General features: G+C 45.9%; 1 protein-coding gene across 1 annotated transcript in view; it reads right to left on the bottom strand.

The window, feature by feature from the left end:
• Positions 1-21,841, bottom strand: part of CD164L2 (CD164 molecule like 2) — a 212,754-nt gene that overhangs the window by 160,791 nt on the left and 30,122 nt on the right. The window contains exons 2-3 of the mRNA XM_073670617.1: positions 15,960-16,085; positions 8,374-8,424 (exon numbers count right to left, since the gene is read on the bottom strand). Of these exons, the coding sequence (XP_073526718.1) occupies positions 8,374-8,424; positions 15,960-16,085 (177 nt within the window). The remainder of the gene's footprint in view (positions 1-8,373; positions 8,425-15,959; positions 16,086-21,841) is intronic.

Below are 21,841 nucleotides of genomic sequence, written 5' to 3'. Positions count from 1 at the left end.
ACCGCCAGTTGGCGCTCGGAAGTACCGTCTGCACAGTCAACACTTGATGCCGTGTTATTGGGGTTCAGTAACGTCAGCTGTTCCCCAGCTGTGTGTCCGGCAAATTCTCCTGCTTTGTCCACATCCACTGTACTACTGATTTAAAACTTGCTCCAATTACACCTCTGGTTCCTCTGTTTTTAGTATTTACCCTGGGCTCCAATACCGCTAGTTGCTGCTCAGAAGTGCCGTCCGCACAGTCAATGCTTGCTCCAGTGTTATTGGGGTTCAGTAACGTCAGCTTTTCCCGAGCTGTGTGTCCGGCAAATTCTCCTGCTTTGTCCACATCCACTGTACTACTGATTTAAAACTTGCTCCAATTACACCTCTGGTTCCTCTGTTTTTAGTATTTACCCTGGGCTCCAATACCGCTAGTTGCTGCTCAGGAGTGCCGTCTGCACAGTCAACGCTTGTTCCAGTGTTATTGGGGTTCAGTAACGTCAGCTGTTCCCCAGCTGTGTGTTCGGCAAATTCTCCTGCTCTGTCCACATTCACACTACTAAAGATTTTAAAGTTGCTCCAATTACGCCTCTGGCTCCACTCTGTTTTTAGTATTCACCCTGGGTTCCAGTACCGTCAGCTGGTTCTCGGCAGTGTCTTTGGCACGGGTACTCCCTCCTGCCCAGCCTGGTTCCAGCACGCCAGCTGTTTCCGGGTAGTGTCAACATCACTTTGCCTCCAATGCGTTGTCCTGTCGTGTTGCGGTCAGGTTAGCCGACTTTATGGTGCCTACAGTTTAGGTGACTCCTATGTGGGCTGCGGGATCTGGCAATGAAGGCTGGTTCCATAGTGCCAATAGGACAAGCACCCCCTGTAGGACTGTGGGTTTTGGTAACTGCGGCCGGCTCGCGGCCTTGAAACTTTTTTTTACATGGGTACCTTCTGCTACCCATCCGGGTTCCAGTACCGTCAGCTGGTTCTCGGCAGTGCCTTTGGATTAGGTGCCTCCTTCTCGGTATCCAAGTTCCACCAACGTCTGCTGGTCCTTGGTAGTGCTTTCTGGCACAGGTACCTCCTGCTTAGTAACCGAGTTCCAGTACCGTCAGCTGGTCTTCGGCAGTTCCATTGGCTCTTGTACCTTCTGCTACCCATCCGGGTTCCAGTACCGACAGCTGGTCCTCGGTAGTTCCATTTGCTCTTGTACCTTCTACTACCCATCCGGGTTCCAGTACCGTCAGCTGGTTCTCGGCAGTGTCTTTAGCACGGGTACTCCCTCCTGCCCAGCCTGGTTCCAGCACGCCAGCTGTTTCCGGGTAGTGTCAACGTCACTTTGCCTCCAATGCGTTGTCCTGTCGTGTTGCGGTCGGGTTAGCCGACTCTATGGTGCCTACAGTTTAGGTGACTCCTATGTGGGCTGCGGGATCTGGCAATGAAGGCTGGTTCCATAGTGCCAATAGGACAAGCACCCCCTGTAGGACTGTGGGTTTTGGTAACTGCGGCCGGCTCGCAGCCTTGAAACTTTTTTTTACATGGGTACCTTCTGCTACCCATCCGGGTTCCAGTACCGTCAGCTGGTTCTCGGCAGTGCCTTTGGATTAGGTGCCTCCTTCTCGGTATCCAAGTTCCACCAACGTCTGCTGGTCCTTGGTAGTGCTTTCTGGCACAGGTACCTCCTGCTTAGTAACCGAGTTCCAGTACCGTCAGCTGGTCTTCGGCAGTTCCATTGGCTCTTGTACCTTCTGCTACTCATCCGGGTTCCAGTACCGACAGCTGGTCCTCGGTAGTTCCATTTGCTCTTGTACCTTCTACTACCCATCCGGGTTCCAGTACCGTCAGCTGGTTCTCGGCAGTGTCTTTGGCACGGGTACTCCCTCCTGCCCAGCCTGGTTCCAGCACGCCAGCTATTTCCGGGTAGTGTCAACGTCACTTTGCCTCCAATGCGTTGTCCTGTCGTGTTGCGGTCGGGTTAGCCGACTCTATGGTGCCTACAGTTTAGGTGACTCCTATGTGGGCTGCGGGATCTGGCAATGAAGGCTGGTTCCATAGTGCCAATAGGACAAGCACCCCCTGTAGGACTGTGGGTTTTGGTAACTGCGGCCGGCTCGCAGCCTTGAAACTTTTTTTTACATGGGTACCTTCTGCTACCCATCCGGGTTCCAGTACCGTCAGCTGGTTCTCGGCAGTGCCTTTGGATTAGGTGCCTCCTTCTCGGTATCCAAGTTCCACCAACGTCTGCTGGTCCTTGGTAGTGCTTTCTGGCACAGGTACCTCCTGCTTAGTAACCGAGTTCCAGTACCGTCAGCTGGTCTTCGGCAGTTCCATTGGCTCTTGTACCTTCTGCTACTCATCCGGGTTCCAGTACCGACAGCTGGTCCTCGGTAGTTCCATTTGCTCTTGTACCTTCTACTACCCATCCGGGTTCCAGTACCGTCAGCTGGTTCTCGGCAGTGTCTTTGGCACGGGTACTCCCTCCTGCCCAGCCTGGTTCCAGCACGCCAGCTGTTTCCGGGTAGTGTGAACGTCACTTTGCCTCCAATGCGTTGTCCTGTCGTGTTGCGGTCGGGTTAGCCGACTCTATGGTGCCTGCAGTTTAGGTGACTCCTATGTGGGCTGCGGGATCTGGCAATGAAGGCTGGTTCCATAGTGCCAATAGGACAAGCACCCCCTGTAGGACTGTGGGTTTTGGTAACTGCGGCCGGCTCGCGACCTTGAAACTTTTTTTTACATGGGTACCTTCTGCTACCCATCCGGGTTCCAGTACCGTCAGCTGGTTCTCGGCAGTGCCTTTGGATTAGGTGCCTCCTTCTCGGTATACAAGTTCCACCAATGACTGCTGGTCCTTGGTAGTGCTTTCTGGCACAGGTACCTCCTGCTTAGTAACCGAGTTCCAGTACCATTAGCTGGTCCTCGGTAGTTCCATTGGCTCTTGTACCTTCTGCTACCCATCCGGGTTCCAGTACCGTCAGCTGGTCCTCGGTAGTTCCTCAGCCTTCTTGTACCTTCTGCTACATTTCCAAGTTCAAGCTTTTTGAAATGGTTCTTGGTAATCACTCTGGATCTCCCTGACGAGGACCCTGAAGACAAGGACCCTGAAGACCAACCCGAAGAAGACGAGGACCCCGAAGACGACGACCCTGAAGACGAGGACCCTGAAGACCACCCCGAAGAAGACGAGGACCCTGAAGACCACCCCGAAGAAGACGAGGACCCTGAAGACCACCCTGAAGAAGATGAGGACCCCGAAGACGAGGACCCAGAAGACCAACCCGAAGAAGACGAGGACCCCGAAGACGAGGACCCCCGAAGACGACAACCCTGAAGACCACCCCGAAGAAGACCAAGAGGATGACCCTGAAGAAGTTGACCAAGAGGACAAAGAAGAGAAGACAAGCACCAAGAGACAGAAAACCAAGAAGCAGAAATACAAGAAGCTGCAGAACAAAAAGCGGAAGAACATTAAGCATAAGACTAAAAATCAGAGCAAAAGATAATATCTAAATTATAAGCAGAAGATGACTAAGCAGTGTATTAGGGTGAGTCCGTTCCTTCTCGTGGTGCCCCTGGAAAAGACCTGCTGCTGCAGGCCAAACTGAACGCGGACAAATCCTGTTGTAAATCTTTTGTGACGGGCAGAACGAACGGTGTAATGTCCAACCTTTTATAGATAACAACTACAGGAATGCCTGTCACAAATAAGAATATAATGAAGAAGAAGAATATGAAGAAGATGAAGAAGTAGAATATGAAGAATGTAAAAAAAAAGAATAATACGAAGAAGGTGAAGAAGAAGAAGATGAAGAAGGTGAAGAAGAAGTGGATGAAAAAGATGCTGAGGATGATGAAGGAGAAAGTGTGGGAGAAGTAAAAAAGAAGGTGAAGCGCATGGAAGTAGTGAAACATAAATATCTGACAAAATATAAAAATACTTAACATAGTCAATATTTCCGTAACTCAGAACGTCTTAAAAAAAATATTAATTCCTGCTATTCCATTTGATTGGGCTAAACCTCTATGCCTTTATTGTCTCCCCCACCTTCATGTAGAATTAACCTACAAGGAAAGAAAGGGTTTATTTTCATTCCGATATTTCTGTCCCATTGACTTGCATTGGTTTCCGGTATCGGAATCGGCGATATCCGATACTTTTTCGGTATCGGTCCGATTCAATCCGATCCGATATTTCCCGATATCGGAAGGTATCACTCAACACTAGACGCCACACCTCTGACCTGAACAGAGGCACCGCGGCAACACTCCTCCCGGTCAGGTATGTACTTATGCCATCGGAGATCGCGGTATGTGTACAGTGCATATGCATACCACGATCTCCGGCGCCATATACTCCGCTTACCTGTAACGGCAGGATGCGTTCTTCTGTCTGGAGCCAGACTGCGCAGGCGCAACACGCTTGCGCAGTTTATAGAGGCTTCGGACAGACGGATGCATCTGACGCACCCCTGGGCCTTCGTCGCGCGGCATCGCGCGCACAGGAGCTTACCCGGAGCCGGATCTGTTGAGGGTTGTAGTCTCGTGGCGGTGACCCGGTCCGTGCCCAGGGAGTCAAACTGAGCGGCGATGTATTAGCGGTAGATGTTGGACGACTACGCCACCCGTTGAATGCAGCGAAGGAGCTGCCGCTGCAGGGCAGACCGCTGAGGCCGGTGGTAGGATTGTGCAGCGTGATAGTTTCACCCCCAACGGGAGGGGTATGGCCTCAGGGCAGCCGACGTGGATGATGGGGGTAGCAGGAATCACTCAGAGACGATGCGGTGTAATTCAGGGTCTTTACTGGTGATAAAGATAGACCCTCCCGGAGTACTGGCTAGCGATCGGGGCCTGGTCAGTCCTTGAGCAGATGGGATCTCCCCTGGCCAGGCGGAGTTGTAGGCCTCCCAAACTGACTGTACTCTTCTGGCTACTTTGCTAGAGGCGGGTATAAGTAGCCCACGTCCCTGAGTGTACCGTGTGGTGCTCACCCGTATGGCCGGTGACTCGGGGCCTTCTAGTGGCGTCCGCTCCACGACGGCGGTGCTGGTCCCACGCGTGTGACCGTGCCTTCGGGTTTCTTGGCCAGAGGACCTGAAATCCCCTGCCGGGCGGTTTCTGCTGCTGGGTAAAGATTAGTCCCCACAGCCTCGGACTCCGGGTCCGGTGATAGCTTCTCAGTCAGGGCGAGCTCTGCAGCTGCCAGCCCCTGACTCCTTATAGCACTGCTCCCACAGAGCTCCTGATGTTCTTTTCCTAGATCTGCTTCTCTTCTCTGTCTCTACTTCTTCTCTACTCTCTAACCCTGCCTCAGCCCTAGGTTTATATAGGGGAAGTTCTTCCCCTCCCAGGACTGGGCAGGAGGTGTGGCATGCACAGGATCCCTGACCAAGAGACCTCCCACCTGCTCTCAGACATAACATTGCTGTTACTGTGGAAACCAGACCCCTGGGGTGCCACACATCCCTGATTATATTATAGATGTCCCCAATTCTGTTAATATCCCCCATCCTGGTATGCGTGGCCCCTCTCATACCCATTGTGGTATGCATGGCACCCCTCATCCCTATTCCTTGCATGCATGGCCCCCCTCATCCCCATCCTAGTATGCATGGCACCCCTCATTCCTATCCTGGTATGCATGCCCCCCCCCATCTTGATATGTATGGCACCCCTCATCCCCATCAGGCTGCACACAAAAAAAAATAAACACTTCTACTCACCTTTCTTCCCTCTGCTCCAGCGCTGCGTCTCGTTCGGAAGACAGTACTGATCTCAAAGTGTGAGCCGCGCATGACGTCACTGCCAAGCGCCCTCACAAGGTAAGATGAGCTGCCGGAATAGTCCTCCTCCGGAGGAGTGTGGCGCCGGAGTATGAGCGCGCCCATACCACGCTGTCTGGCACCATTTTGTTGAAGACACACTGCAAATGTGTTTTCACTAAAATGGCGCCGGATAGTGTGCTAAAGCATACGCATACCGCGATCTCCAGTGCCATATACTCCTCTTACCTGTAATGGCTGGATGCGTTCTGTCTGGAGCCAGACTGCGCAGGCGTGTTGCACATGCGCATTCTATAGAGGCTTCGGACTGAAGGACACATCCCTGATTATATAGATTACCTATTCTTCTCTGAACTTGTTAGTGCAACTTTCCTTACAGACTTCAAATCTATCCTGTCCATAAAATGGCTGCTGATGGAGAAGTATGTGACCAGACCTATCCTACAGTCTTCTCCAATAGAAAAGAAGCTTTCCCATGTGAGGTGTTCTTTAATACTACTAGATTAAGGGACTGATCTGATAAACTGCTCCTCCAATAGCAGACATTTTATGAACTGGATAGCTGTGATGTCTGTAAGAAAGCTGCACTAACAAGTACAGAAGAAGTATATAAGGAAAATAGTAAATGTGCACAAAATGATGTGTTACACCCACCGGTGGCGCATGTGGATTAGTGGACCCACTGTGCCACAGGGCCGGGTCTGCCTAGGTAGGGGCGTAGCTAAGCGGCTACCTGGTGTTCACTGCAGCTCCAGATGGTGGAGACAGGTTGGGCTGCAGTTAGCCGCAAGGTACCACACCTACGCAGATGCCAGTACTGTAGCAGCTGACCCCATGGGTCAAGTTAGCTGACACAGACTAAGGCTCCGTTCAGACTAATAGGTTCAGTTCAGGATCACTTCAGAACGGTTACTGACAAGGAGATTAAGACAAGGAAACATTCAGATACTGGCTGCACCGGGACCAGGGGACTTCGGGAACAGGACTGGCTGTACCAGGACCATGAAACAATGTTCAGGCACTGGCTGCGCCAGGACAAGGGGACTTCAGGGACAGGACTGGCCACACCAGGACCAGGGGACAATGTTCAGGCACTGGCTGCACCAGGATCAGGGGACAGAACTGGCTGCATCATGACCAGGGGACAATGTTCATGCACTGGTTGTTCTGTGACCAGGGGACTTCGAGGACAGGATTGGCCGCACACAGGACCAGGGGACAATGTTCATGCACTGTCCGCACAAGGACCAGGGATTCAGGTTCAGGACCTGGCCACACCGGGACCAGAAATTTGGGTTCAGGACACTGGCCACACCGGAACCAGGGGTTTCGCGTTCAGGACACTGGTCACGCCAGGAACAGAGGACCTAACAACTCACTAGTAGGGAAGACTACATACTAATGAAAGCTGTTGGTTTGGTGACTCCTTAGAGAAGGGGGAGTCTTTTATGCAGGATGACTCCCAGAAATAGGCTGAGAGCCATCCAGCAAGTGAACACATTATGCTAAATGCAACAATCAGCAACAATCTAAGGGCATTTCCCTATATGGGCGCGCTAGCCCTTTTAAGAGTGCGTGCACGCCCTAGACACGCCACCGAGACTCTGAACAGATCAGGAAGCAGGGAATGCGCAAGGGACCACGCCAAGGGGCCGGGGCGGTGAGTAACCTGGTGTTCCTGCATGGAGGGAGAAGGGGACACCATGCAGGGGCACTGGCCACAGCACTACAAGATGTGAACACATCTTTTAAAATAAACCTAAACTCCATTAATTGATTTTTTTAACCAGCAATAGATAGTGCAACACAGAAGTTATAGATAGGAAATGGTGAAACATTTTTAATGAAACCCAAGTGCAAAATAATTTTTTAGCCCCAATTGCTTTTGCATATTTAGTGCAAAAACTGCTGCCTCATATAAAACATCAAGGCTGGCTGAGGGTATGTTAATACTCTTTCTTATTAACTCCTTTATGACCAAAGACGGACATAGCACGTCATGAGTGGGGTCAGTTCCCGCACCATGAAGTGCTATGTCCGTCATGGGTTCAAACTGTCATTGCGTGTAAACATACAGTGACAGTTCCGTGCCGACAGCTGTCACTGACAGCTGAGCGGCACGGGAAGAGGTGTGGGGACCCATGTCAGCAGTCCCTGCACTCAGAGTGCTGTGATCCGTCATTCAATCTGACTGACCAATCACAGCATGATCGTGCAGGAGGTGATGAAATATCAGCACCTCCCGCACGATCAGCGCAGGAGCTCCTCACAGCTAACAGTCAAGCTCCTGCAGTAACAGCCAGGAATTTCACATTTTTTGGTAAAATTTTCAATATTTTCATAAATAAATGAAATTCATATGAACCAAAATGTACCACTAACATGAAATACAACATGTCATAAAAAACAGTCTCAGAATCACTGGGATATGTTAAATCATTCCAGAGTTATTACCACATAAAGTGACATGGGTCAGATTTGGAAAATGAGGCTCGATCATTAACGTAAAAAGTGGCTCAGTCCTTAAGGGGTAACAAGAGCACAGAGTTTCAGGAAAGAGCAGCTCTCTCAATGAAAGACTTATTATTATTAGAGAAACATTTTCAGAAATACTGTAGAAAGTCACCTTCTGGGGATAATTCCTCTGGCTCTGCTGACCTGTTTTCAGGAACTGACACTGAAAAAGCACAAGAAAAACAATTTAACACCATTGATTTTATATTACAAGATCAGATGCAGATATGTGTTTATAGAATTAGCCTGAAGATATTATATTTTGTTAGGCGCTTTTGAAGATTAAGTGAACTCTATATGCTTTCTATGACCATGTATAAATCCAGAATATCAAAGAGAATGAACAGCACTTCAGACTTTATGATTCTAATTTAAAACAGATAGATAAACACTAGGGTTGAGCAGACCTGTGGAAGTTCGAGTTCAACCATTCAGTTTGGGTACCAGAACTGTACCAAAACCCCATAGAAATCAATGTGGACCTGACCTTTGGAGCTGGAAAATAGATATCTCTCTCGTCCATATCTGGTATGAACACCGAACTTTACAGTTTGAATTCGCTCATCTCTAATAACCACTGTAGGAAAACAGAGCGCACCAGACCATAGGGTGATCCCTTTATAAAAAGATATATTAGATCCAGGTGATCTGATCACCTGAGCAAGTTGCGTAGGCACAACTCCTGTGAAAGCTCAATAACTGTTGCTGCCCCGTGGCTGGGGGATGAACTCCACCAGGATGATTTAAGAAAGACAATTTACAGTTTGGGCTGTGCTAACCAAAATGAAGATCCTTGATCCAATAGAAGTGTTTTTTATTCCACAATGCATTTCCACATTAGACTGGTGTTTTTCTCAAGTGTAAAAAAAACCAATGCTACTGAATTGTCTTTACCTTCAATTTAAATAGATACTTATGGCGTCATCAAGGTTTGTGAGACCCTGATGACAAAATAATTACGAAATGTGTACACTCCTCAAAAATGAAGTTGCAACATCAAGAAGGAAAAGGAGTGGAAATTCGAAACATCTCGATTTATTCAGTATCAAAGTATAAGTGGAACACACAGAAATCCATGCACTTACACGCCTTGGCAGGATATTAATGAGGCTATCAATGGTTGTTTGAGGAATGCTTTGCCACACTAAGGCTGTGTGCCCACGATGCGTTTTTTAAGCGTTTCCGCAGCGGCAAAAACGCTGCAGAAACGCTTAAAAACCGCATGGTAGAAGGACTGCCATGTTCCCCAATGATAATCCGCATGTGCTGTGCACATGCTGGGGAAATTTCCGCTGCGGATTATCATTGCGGAAAAAAACGCAGCACTACCAATTATTTTGCGGAAGTGCTGCGTTTTCGCCGCCATTGACTTGCATTAGAACACCCCAATTCCGCAAGGCTGCATCTGTACTTGCGTAATTGGCGCGTTCTAATGTGTGGATGGTACACGGGTGTGGAGGAGAGGAGAGTCTCATCCACACCCAGGTACCATTAAAAAAGCTGTAAAAAAGAATAAAATAAAAAATAAATATATACTTACCTTCTGGCGGCCCCCGGTACGCTCCTCCTTGCTTCCTGGCACTTCGCGATGGAATGAAGGACCTGCGCTGACGTCAGAGTCATGTGACGGGTCACACGACGCTGACGTCGGCAGGTCCTTCAGTCTACCGAGGCCGGCAGCCGGGACCGAGCGAAGCAAGACAGCGCGGGCCATCGGAGGGTAAGTATATTTTTATTTTTTTATTTTTTGACATTCTCTCGGGTCACACTATTTAAATCCATGTTGTTTGCATGGATTTATATAGTGTGGCCAAGTTGTCAAGCACTTTCCAAGTGATGCTAAAATCGCTTGGAAAGCGCTTGTCAACCCGCATGCGAAAATGCATGTGAAGAACACTTCACTTCCGCATGTCCCTGGCAGGAAAACGCATGTACAATCCGCATGCTCTTTTTTCTGCCAGGGAGATGCAGAAACGCTCAGGAAAAAATCCTGAGCATTTCTGCATCGTGGGCACATAGCCTTAAAAGGGTATGCTTATCTCTAAGATCCTACCCAAATACAATGGGGAAAATAAGTATTTGATACACTGTCAATTTTGCAAGTTTTCCCACCTACAAAGAATGGAGAGGTCTGTAATTTTTATAGTAGGTACACTTCAACTATGAGAGACAGAATCTAAAAAAAAAATTCAGAAAATCACATTGAATTATTTTTCCATAATTAATTTGAATTTTATTGCATGAAATAAGTATTTGATACAATAGGAAAAAAAATAATATTTGGTACAGAAACCTTTGTTTGCAATTATAGAGGTCAGACATTTCCTACAGTTCTTGACCAAGTTTGCACACGCTGCAGCAGGGATTTTGGCCCACTTCTCCATTCAGATCTAATCCAGGTCTTTCAGATTTCAGGGCTGTTGCTGGGCAACATTGAGTTTCAGCTCTCTCTAAAGATTTTCTATTGGGTTCAGGTCAGGAGACTGGCTAGGCCACTCCAGAACCTTGAAATGCTTATTTCGAAGCCACTCCTTAGTTCCTTGGTTGCCCTGGTTGTGTGTTTTGGGTCATTGTCAAGCAGGAAGATCCAGTCATGACCCATCTCCAATTCTCTTACTTGAGGGAAAGAGGTTGTTGGCCAAAATGTCTCAATACAGTGAAGTAGTCCTGTCCCCTTTGAAGAAAAGCACCCCCAAAGTATGAGGTTTCCTCCACCATGCTTCACGGTTGGGATGGTGTTCTTGGGGCTGTACTCATCCTCCTTCTTCCTCCAAAAATGGCGAGTGGAGTTGATACCAAAAAGTTCTATTTTGGCCTAAAATGACCACATGGCCTTCTCCAATGCATCCTCTGGATCATCCAGATTGTCACTGGCGAACTTCAAACGGGCCTGGACGTGTGCTGGCACGAGCAGGCGGACCTTGCGTGCCCTGCAGGATTTTAATCCATGACAGCGTAGTGTGTTACTAATGGTAATGTTTGAGACTGTGGTCCCAGCTCTCTTCAGGTCATTGACAAGGATCTCCCATGTAATTCTGGGCTGATTCCTGACCCTTCTCAGAATCCTTACCTCACAAGATGAGATCTTTCATGGAGCCCCAGACTGAGGAAGATTGACAGTCATCTTGTATTTCTTCCATTTTCTAATAATTTTGCCAACAGTTGTTGCCTTCTCAACAAGCTGCTTTCCTATTGTACTGTAGCCCATCCCAGCCTTGTGCAGGTCTACTATAATTTTGTCCTTGGTGTCCTTAGAGAGCGCTTTGGTCTTGACCATGGTGGAGAGGTTGGCATGTGATTGATTGAGTGGACAGGTGTCTTTTATACCGGTAACGAGTTCAAACAGGTGCAATTAATACAGGTAATGAGTGCAGATTAGAAGGACTTCTTAAAGAAAAACTAACAGGTTTGTGAGAGCCAGAATTTTTGCTGATTGGTAGGTGATCAAATACTTATTTCATGCAATAAATGCAATTTAATTATTTAAAAATCATACAATGTGATTTTCTGGCTTATATTTTTAGATTCTGTCCCCTCACAGTTGAAGTGTACCTATGATAAAAATTACAGACCTCTCCATTCTTTGTAGGTGGGAAACTTGAAAAATCGTCAGTGTATCAAATACTTATTTTCCCCACTGTATGTAGTAAGTATAATAATATTATTATTATTATTAATAAAAAAACACCTCCAATTATAAATGTAGTGTAGTTCTTCTGATTTGCTATGACACTTACTCCATGTTCAGGGCATTGAAGTAGCTTAGGTATCCATATTGCATATTTGGATAGGATCTTGGAGATGGGAATACTCCTTTAATGTACTTGGCACGTAAATCATCAAGATCCGTTACTGGCAGCTTTCTTTGCAATTGCAGACCAATGACATACATGATATTCTCTATGGGAGATAAGTCCATAGACGCTGCAGGTCATGGTAGCACATTTAGGCCATATAGGCTTCTCACTGAAGCAATAAAAGGCCTTGTGTTGTGTTGTCTTGAAAAACAATTTCTAGGACACTTTGGAGAAATGGCTTTACCCCTAGTTCCAGAGCGAAGTCAATTTAATGCCAAGTTCTTAGCATACCTGGAATGAAGATTAGAGAGGTCCGGCTACCATGCATCATGCCACTCCACACCATAATCTCACCTCTTCACGGCATTGCCAATCTCCCGTTATCATTGCGTATAAGAGAATAGCAGTACTCATCGCTAAACGATGCTGTTGTCATTTTACTCTTTACAATGTTAGCCTTTGAGAGCTGTGGCATCAGGATAATGGACTGTAACATGGTGCAGGGCAGCAGCCGTGACCGAGGTACTCTTATTTCATGCCCCAGCACGCTACATGAAAATGGGAGGTCCAGGCTTGGTGTGTGGGCTATGCTTATGGGGTGCTGCGGCCTTGCAGGTGGCATGGAGCTGGTGACTTCGATTGGTCAGGACAAGTTGTTGAAAGGTTCAATGAAGGAGACCACCAATGGAACGTAAACAGTCTTTTACTAAACAACAACTTGGTGGGGATTATGTACAATAAATAGTGGGTGTATAACTTCACGAACGTTTCCTTTAGAACATGGAGCGACTTCACACACATTCTCACTTTACTTCTCTAGGCTCGCTGGTTTTTGCCTCAGCTAGTTACTGTACTTTCACTGCAACACAGCACAGTACTTCAGAAGCTTCCCTAGCCCCCAATAACGACACTACAGTCCAGTAAGTAAGAGTCCTGTACTTGAACCCGAAGTTCAGTGTCCTTTTCCCCTTAGGGGAGCTACTTTTGCCACTATTACTCACTAAGCTTTTCTGCTTGCTGGTGCATTGGAACTACTGCCCAGGGCACTCTAAGTCTCACGTTCCCTATTCCGTCCTGGCCCATTACCTCTCTATCTATGCAAACTCGGGTCTGTACTGCCAGGCATCCCATCCCAGGACCAGTCTCCATTGAATGACTCTGTCCTTCTTTCGCTTTTTCCTTTCTTTGCCCAGGATCACGCTATCCACTGCCTCGGTCTCCTCTTACGTCAGGGACACCCACATGCTACTTTGCTCGCTGATCAGACCATAGGTCTGCTTCTACTATAGGCTGAGCCCTATCTGACTTCTCGATAGGAAATTGTCTGTCCCTTCACTTTAGCACCTACCTGTCTGGTTTAGTCCCAATCATTAACCCTAACTCTCCCTACTGTCGGTTAAACTACAACACCATCACTAATAATGCATGTCACAAAACACATTACAACAATATGCCTGTCTTCAAGGAGGAATATGAGCAGTATGTCCATCTCTTTAAAGGGCCACCTGTAGCTAGGGATCTGGCTCGTAGCACAGTGCATACAAACACCATCTGATGGTATGTGTAAACACAGTTGGACACCATAGGATTGGTATGTGACGTCCAGTTTCACTTGCAGCACAGGATGGATCACTATACACAATTTTTCTAATCTGATGATCTGTCTGTGCAGAGGGTCACCTCTGTGCACCTGTTGCTGTCATTCCAGTTTGTGGTTATTCTCCCAAACACTGGGACATGGAACACTACACAGTGCTGACATTTTGGCCTAAATGTGTAGTAATGTGTTGGAGTGACAAAGCAAGATCTCTCTTAGTTTTTGACAAGAAGCAATAACTGACATGTTGACAAACAGGATTCGCACAACTCGTACAATCATTCCACGAGACTTGATGCAATTTTTGAGGTTTAATGTGGCAAAAAAAATTTGCTTCCAGTCTGGTTTTTATATCCCTACCACATTCCACAGATTGGAGCTAGGTCCTTGAAAATTTGATAATTTTCAAGTCTTAGCAACACCTGGTACTTCCTCAATTTGCAGAATGTTATGGCTTTACCTTCTTGGTGTTGCAATTTCAATATTGAGGAGTGTATTTGTATCATAAAGTTTGAATTGCAGTTTGTTATACCATGATAGGATCCTTGGGCATTAGGGATCAGAATCTGCCCACAGCAACTACCTTCTTCACCCCTGAGGATGAGTGTATTCACAGATGTCTGTAATCCAAAGTATTCAATAATCCAGCATGACATAATGCTGGACTTAAAATATGTTCAATATTCATGAGATTTGAGCGTGCAAATGTGGGAGTGGTGAAGATTGTGTTCCACTCTCTGACACCCCAAATGTGGTTAAATGTATTTTATAGTAATGTGTGTTATCTGAAAGCAAATCTCTTCTGGCTGCAGTATTGCCTAGATAGGGTTAACTGTAACAATCCACCCAGATTGAGGAGGGAAAATGATAGTGTCAAGAACAGGAAGTTCATGTTCAGTTGGAGAAAGTGTGGTGAAGATTGCAGAGGTCAAATCCAGTGGGCTGCCAGGGCCAACATGAGCCGGTTACTCGGGGCAGTGGATTGCCATATAACCATTCCATGTGAATCCGTTTGGGACCTTGAGATTGATTTCAGGGCCTTTGGGCATGCTAAGCCTGCGATGCTGCAGGGAAAGATGGACTCAGACTCTCAGAGGCGGGAGGTAATGGAATCCGGGTGTACTGCTTTTGGTGGAAAAGAATTCCTAGTGCTAGAGGAGTTAGCAAGAGGGATGCTTTACCCAGACCGAGCACTAGGGTTGAAGTTATGTCCGGTACCTGTGGAAAAGCCTGTAAACTGTTGTGTCCTATCCCACATGCTTTATTGTAATGACCGCAATCTGCTCAACAAACCTTTGACTGTTATAAAGTATTTGGTGTCCCCTGGATTGTGTGCTGTGGTTCTGGAAGATGGAAGCCTGGAGCAAGTGGAGGCCTATAGCCCACAAGTAAATGTGATGCACCCCACACATAGCAGCACACCGGGACTGATACACAATTTTTCTGTAAAGTGCCGGAGCGTGCAGAAGCAGCAGCTCGTCCACAACTACCTCACTCAGGCACCTTACACAAAAACAGCTATAGCTGGTCTTTGCTTCATCAGGGGCAAAAGTCCAGTTCCCTGACCTAGCCCTGGATCTAAAAACTTGGCAATGGCAAAGTGGATTGTTGAAGGTGTTGGACTAGGATGCTAAGGGCCCACTTTTCATCTACGTGCAAATATTACATTACCTCATTCACAAAGTTACCTATGGTTCTATATAATAATAAACTGGGGAGTTTGTTAATTGAATGAGGAGATTCTGCCAAGTGAATCAAGTGAATTGTGTATGCTACTGTTCATATAGGTGGAGCGGGGGTCCCACTGTGAGATTCACCTGTTCCCTTGTGGGCCAGTCCGAGCCTGATTGTTGGTGAACATACCCAGTGCATATGTCTGAGTTATCCACCTAGCTAAACCAAGAACATAAATTATAATGTTTACACTTGGATATAGTGCTTCTAAAATATATATTTATCAGTTATAGGGAGTCTGTATGCATCTTTGTCTGATTCTGTACCGGAAAAACAAGTCTACGTCTGCTTTGAGCAGAAGCACATTGTGCTAAAAATTATGTAAGGTCTTGGCGTAAATTATATTAAATCTGTCAAGTAGCAGAAAAGTGGCAGAAGTAGTGTAAAAATTTCTTAAGTCACAATTTTCTTTTTCAAAAAACAGATGCCAGAATTGACTCAAGATTTCTGGCATATATTGCCTAAAATCTCCACCTGTGACTCTTGCATTTCACAGTTTTACAAACATAGATATGAAATACAAATGATTTTACTAAGAATAGTTCAATGCAAATGATTTATACTATATACCTGAGCTGTTTTTCTCGTCATTGCTACCTGCTCCATCAAGTTGTTTAGAAGTACACATGCGGCTCATATTTGATACTGTACAGGATTCAAGTAAATATTCTTTTTTGGTGACACAGCTGCTGTTTTCTATAAAGAAATAAAAAAAACAAAGAAAATAATAATCTTAAAAAGCATATACTAACATTTTTGTTTTGTTTGTCCAGATTCACACATCCATGTTTTGTGGTTGAAATATGGGTCACAATGCACACTTGTAGATTTCCTGATCCGAACTTGACAGCCTCATAGACAGGCTGAGTTCAGGTTAGGAGACCAGTGTCATTACTCTAAACCAGACCTGGGCAATGTGCAGGTAGAGACAGCTGAAGTGCTGAAAACAGTAGCACCATGCGGCTGCTCTTCCTCGCCTAGCATCCCGATGTCACCGCTATCTGCATCATCAGGATGTAGATAGCAGTGAATTTAATGGTGGAGGAAAGGGTCGCCGTGCTCTGTCTTCTACCATTCCTCGTGTGCTACAGCAGACACGATGACTTCACTATATCGTGTCTGCTGTGCGGAGCGTCAGACCGGAGGACAGTGCAGAGGACATGGGAGAAAGGCGAGTATGTGGTTTTGCCTTTTTTTTCTATGTGTGTAGGATGTGTGTCTGTATAGAGGGAGGCTAAGAGGGGGCTCACATTGGATATAGGGAGAAAGGTAGACACGGCACTTTCGGTAGGTTGGTGCACAAGTAGGGTCCTATCCCGTCAGATAATATATTGAAACTTGGCACTCAAATATGATAAATAAAAATACAATTTTATTTGTGATATCCAGACAAAAAAAACAAAAAACGTTTCGGTCTACAACTCTACCTTTATCAGTCTGATGGAAAAGGTATATATAAACCATATAAATTAATACTTAGGGGTTATAAGATGGCCGCCAGACAGGTCCTTGAGGGGAGATATGTATCATCATTGGTTAGTTTCTTTGGTGATGTAAACAGGGGAAAGCATGCTCCAGCACGCGTAGTGTGAGATGGTTAATAGGGCGTACCAGGGCCGGGTTTTATGAGCAGTCATGAGAGATGGAGATCGAGTGTCTCATTCAGTGGCTGTGGCTGGAGGTGTGGAGACCTCCAGGGTGTTTTTGCTAAAGGACACTGACCATGAGCGGGCGAGCCCGCACTACTGAATGGACTGTTTATTTTTATTTTTGTCATTCTGTGTCGGACAAGGCTGTGTTTTGCTGACTTATAAAGTGCGGTTTATGCAGTTATAATAAACCTGCCTTGGACATTTTAAAGAAACCGCTTCCTGTGCCCACCTAAAATGCAGTTGAGTGAGTAAAACCCTACAGGGTGTATCGCCATACGAAACATGTCAAAAACATATATACATAAAAAAACAAAAACATGAAAATTATTGATATAAATCTATCAGTGTCATAGAAAACTTTAAAATCCATAAAGTCTCTCCAGGGAGGGGTGAATGCCCCCATCCCTCGCTCACACAGAATCTCCAGTAGGAGAAAGAACTTGTAATCTAAACCTCTTTTGGCCACTTGTTTAACATATGGGAAGAGAGTAAATTACATATAGCTAAGAAGTGGAAAAACGAATTAAAACTCTTTTTGAGGCGGAGAATGCCTGGGGTGACCAAATAATTAAAACAGGATATTTATTGTGGGAAGAAGTGAGAAAGACCTACAGAGGAAACTGGACATCTGTAACACCTAGGCACTGATGGGAAGTTATGAATATTGAGGTTTGCATAGATCCGATATTGATGGGACATACATTTTCAACTTCAGGACTAATAAGGGAAGAATATGCATATTTTTGTACAGATGTGAGAAATGCCAATCAGCCCCAAATTAATAGTGGCCAGATAGCTGACAACAGCCATGCCATGTTTCCTATCTATGAAAAAGTAAAATCACGATAAAAAAAAAAAGACGCTGATATCTAGCTCCTGTGATCTTCAGGAGTGAAGATATTGTGAAAGTTGGAAATCTCATAATTTTCTGAAACTGAAGCCAAATTCCAAGACCAGACCAGTTATGAGTCAACAATGGGAGGTGTGTGGGAGTAACTGTCATGCAAGGTGTGAGATAGACTTAGTGCAACACAAAGGGAAGAGGGAAAGTGAACCCAGACTCTAGGGAAAGGGGGGAGTGGAGACCTCCTAGGCTGATCTAATATCATCTTGTCTCCACCAACGTCCCTGTACTGGCTCTTTACCAATCGCCGCATGCGAATCTCACCCTGTCTTTCCCTGGCGTTGGGCCCTGGCTAGGGAAGGGAGGGGGATGAGCACTAGTTGATCCCACTGACAACTAAAGACAACAAGGGAGAACAAACAAGGGAAGATAGCTTAGCTTTTAGTCGACTTCAGAGAGATGAACACTCATCCTCATAGCTTCAGAGAGGATGAAGTAATGCACTTGCTCCGAGCCTTCACAAAGGTGAAGGAGTATCGCCGGCACCTCCCTCTGGCAGACAGCAAGTACTTATACACACAGGCCAGGGTGTTAATTAGCCAGAGGAAGGTAGCTGTTGGGTCCTAAAGAGACAGCCTCAAAGAAGGTGTCTGCAATGCCAAACATAGAGATCTCCTGCAAACCAACTGCAGGGTGACTGTATGTCACTTCTGACACACCGCGACAGTAACTTAGGTGCTGATAAAAAGACAAGGCAAATTATAATCTGTCTTCAATGTCGGAAGACACATCGCCGAGTAGGCTTGATCCATGTTTTCGGATGTTTTCATTAGGAGCGCTTCCCTCCATAAATCTGAAGCCATTGCAGTGACGTCAGGTTTAGTTAATTTTTCTTTTGCTTATCCTTTTATTTTACGTAATTGTATATGCTGTATTGTTTCGTCCCCTTTCTAAAATATTTTGTATATATTTTTTTTATTTTTATAAACACTGCCTATCTTTCTGGATTAAATAGAAATTTTAACAGTACTGTTCTTTTTGCTCTATAAACCGCACCCCTGAAAGCCATATGCTACCTATATGGTGTCCAATCAGCCTATAAACGATTGGTGGTGGCAGCGAGTAGTTAATTTTGTTATTGCAGAGCTAGTCTTGACCGTACCGGGGGTATATACATAAAATCCATGTGTTGAAATTGGAGGTGTATATATACCATACTCTCACTGTTAGTTCTCCAATAACTGGCCTATTAGTGGAAACAGCCTGCGGTCTCCTACATTAATCCTCTGTCAATTGCGTAATTGTCCAGACGAAGGGGACCACAGAGGGCTGTTCGTGACAAAAAGGTAACAGCATGGTGGGTTCAGCGCGCCCCCCCGGCTGTGATCTTTGACAATTGATGGCAGAGGTTGGATATTACAGAACATCAGTGGCTGGATTGAGCAATCATTCCTGTCACTGAAAACTTGCACGGTTCTTGTGAGAATTTTGTGCAGAGTTTTGAGGAATATTTAATTTATTTTTTTTTATCTGCGACAATACTGTACTTGTAGCAGTTACACCCCTCCCCCTATCTTGTTTTTCTGTCCTATCTTTTGTTTGGCAATTATGGTTGCAATTGGAGAGCCATGGTACAAACAGCAGACCGAGGAGGTTCTTACTGCCCTGTGTATGATGAAAAAGATTGACTCCACTGGCAAAACCAGGAAGCAAATTATTATGGATCTGCTGCAAATTGACACAGAGCAAGTCTGTCACGCAAGCCCTGATGGAGGTGAGGCCAGTCAAGGTGTAGATGACGCTGCTGCAGAGGTCCCACCTTTGGATGCAAGCCACATCTGCAACCAGGGTAGCATTGACCCCCACCTGCAGATGGCCTTACAGCAATTTGTCATAGACGATCGTGAGGGACGACTGCAGAGGATTCTGCATTTCCAAAAACGAGCTGAGCAACAGGCCCAGACAGAGAGAAGAGTGACAAACCGAGCGTCAGTACCAGTTGGAGTTTGCCTGAATCCAGAAGGAGCCATCCACCCCATCGAGCAGTGAGTCCAGCAATACCAACAGCTTTAAACCCTGTCCTGAGCATTTTCCTGTGATGGAAAGGGACGGGGACTTTGACATATTTCAGTGGGAGTTTGAAAAGGCCTGCAGACAGTACCAGCCACCTGAGGTACAGTGGGCCTGATATTTAACCCCAGGGCTCTGAGGCAAAGCTCTGGATGTGTTCGCATCTCTCTCCTTCGAGACCAAGACAGAGACTATGGGGCCAAACAGGCCCTAATAAAAAAAGTACCAGCTGACTACTGAGGTGTACCGCAAAAAGTTCCGGGCCATCCAAAGTGGACTTCATGACCGCTATAGTGATGTGGTGGACGAGCTCAGAACCAACTTTGAGCAGTGGGTCCAAGGACTATCAGTAACCACCTTCAACAACTTGGAGGACCTGATGGTGAAGGACCAAGTTCTTCATTTTTGCCCTATGGAGGTGCGACAGTTCGTGTTGGACCCAAAGGAGGCTGCTAAAGCAGCACAGATTGCAGACACCTACGGTGTGGAAGTCAGCCATTGCCAGCTGGAAAGGGGGTAAATCAACAATCACCACCAATGCCCCTGCCAGCCAATCTTCAGGAGGTCATGTCCCATCTTCCAGCACCCATCCTGCATCTGACTCACACCAGTGCTATACCTGCAATTGAACTGGTCACATCAGCCTCATCTGCCCGGAGAAGCAGAAGATGAACCCCACACCTCAAGCCTAGGGACCTACTGCAGCTATTCTTTTTGTGGGTGTGGCGGTTCAGAGGGCCCATGAAAATTTGCAACCAGTTACCTGTATTAGTTTTGTTATTGAAAAGCTGGCAGTGACCGTACCGGAGGTATATACATATATTCCATGTGTTGGAATCGGAAGTGTGTATACCATATGCTCACTGTTAGTTCTCCAATAACCGACCTAGTAGTGGTAACAGTCTGCGGCCTCCTCCGTTAATTGTCGGTCAATTACGTAACTATCCAGACGATAGGGGGCAGCAGAGGGCTGTTTGTGACTAAAAGGTAACAGCGTGGTGAGTTTAGCATGACCCTCCTGGCTGTGATCATCAGTAATAAATTAATAAATGTACCGAGGAATACACTTATCTGTGGCAATATTTCACACAGTTCAGTAACATCATAGATGTAAATCATGAAAAGAAAAGAAAAAAGGGAGAGAGAAAGGACACAAAGAACAATTCGATACAACCTGTGCCTAAGTGACCTACTGTAAATTCATCATGCAAAAGGATACATGCAGAAGGGGAAAGTCAGAAAAATCCAAGGGTTGCATGTATAGTCCAAAAGATGCTGAATATTTGGGGAAATAGAGAAAAAGATAAACTAAACAATAACATAAACTTCTATGGGTTTGTTCTTTCCGTGTTCTTTCACTTTCTTTTCCTCCCTTTTTTTCTTATTTCATGATTTATATTCATGATCTTACTGAAAGATTTGAAATATTGCCACAACCCACAAATAAGTGATGTATGCCTCGATACATTTATTGCTGATAGAGTTAAAGCAATAATTCTCATGTCTTACATTTGTTTTTCATGTACAGGTTATATCAGTTGTTTTTTTCTTTTGGACATGTTTTGTATGCTGATACACCCCTATTTATTTATTTATATGTGTTGTATATACCTTTTCCATGAGACTGATGAAGGTCGAGTTGTATACCGAAACGTCTCTTTTTTTTGTCTGGATATGATCACAAATAAACTTAAATCCTTAGTGATGGGCAAGCTAGCTCAGCACTACTCGAGGCTCGATCCAGAATGGGGCTGCTCGAGATACTCGGCACTCGATCGAGTATCCGTGTACTCACTCGCCATGCTCCATTCCCCGCCCACATATTTGGTGCCTGATTTTTATTTTGAGGCACTAAACATGCGGGGATTGCCAGCCAATCACAGTAA

The sequence above is a fragment of the Phyllobates terribilis genome, unplaced genomic scaffold (assembly GCF_046119375.1).
Source record: "Phyllobates terribilis strain yellow unplaced genomic scaffold, ASM4611937v1 Scaffold_2__4_contigs__length_985480577, whole genome shotgun sequence".
Lineage (NCBI taxonomy): Eukaryota > Metazoa > Chordata > Amphibia > Anura > Dendrobatidae > Phyllobates > Phyllobates terribilis.
Note: the sequence above shows the minus strand (reverse complement) of the source record. Positions and strands in the feature narration are given on the sequence as shown.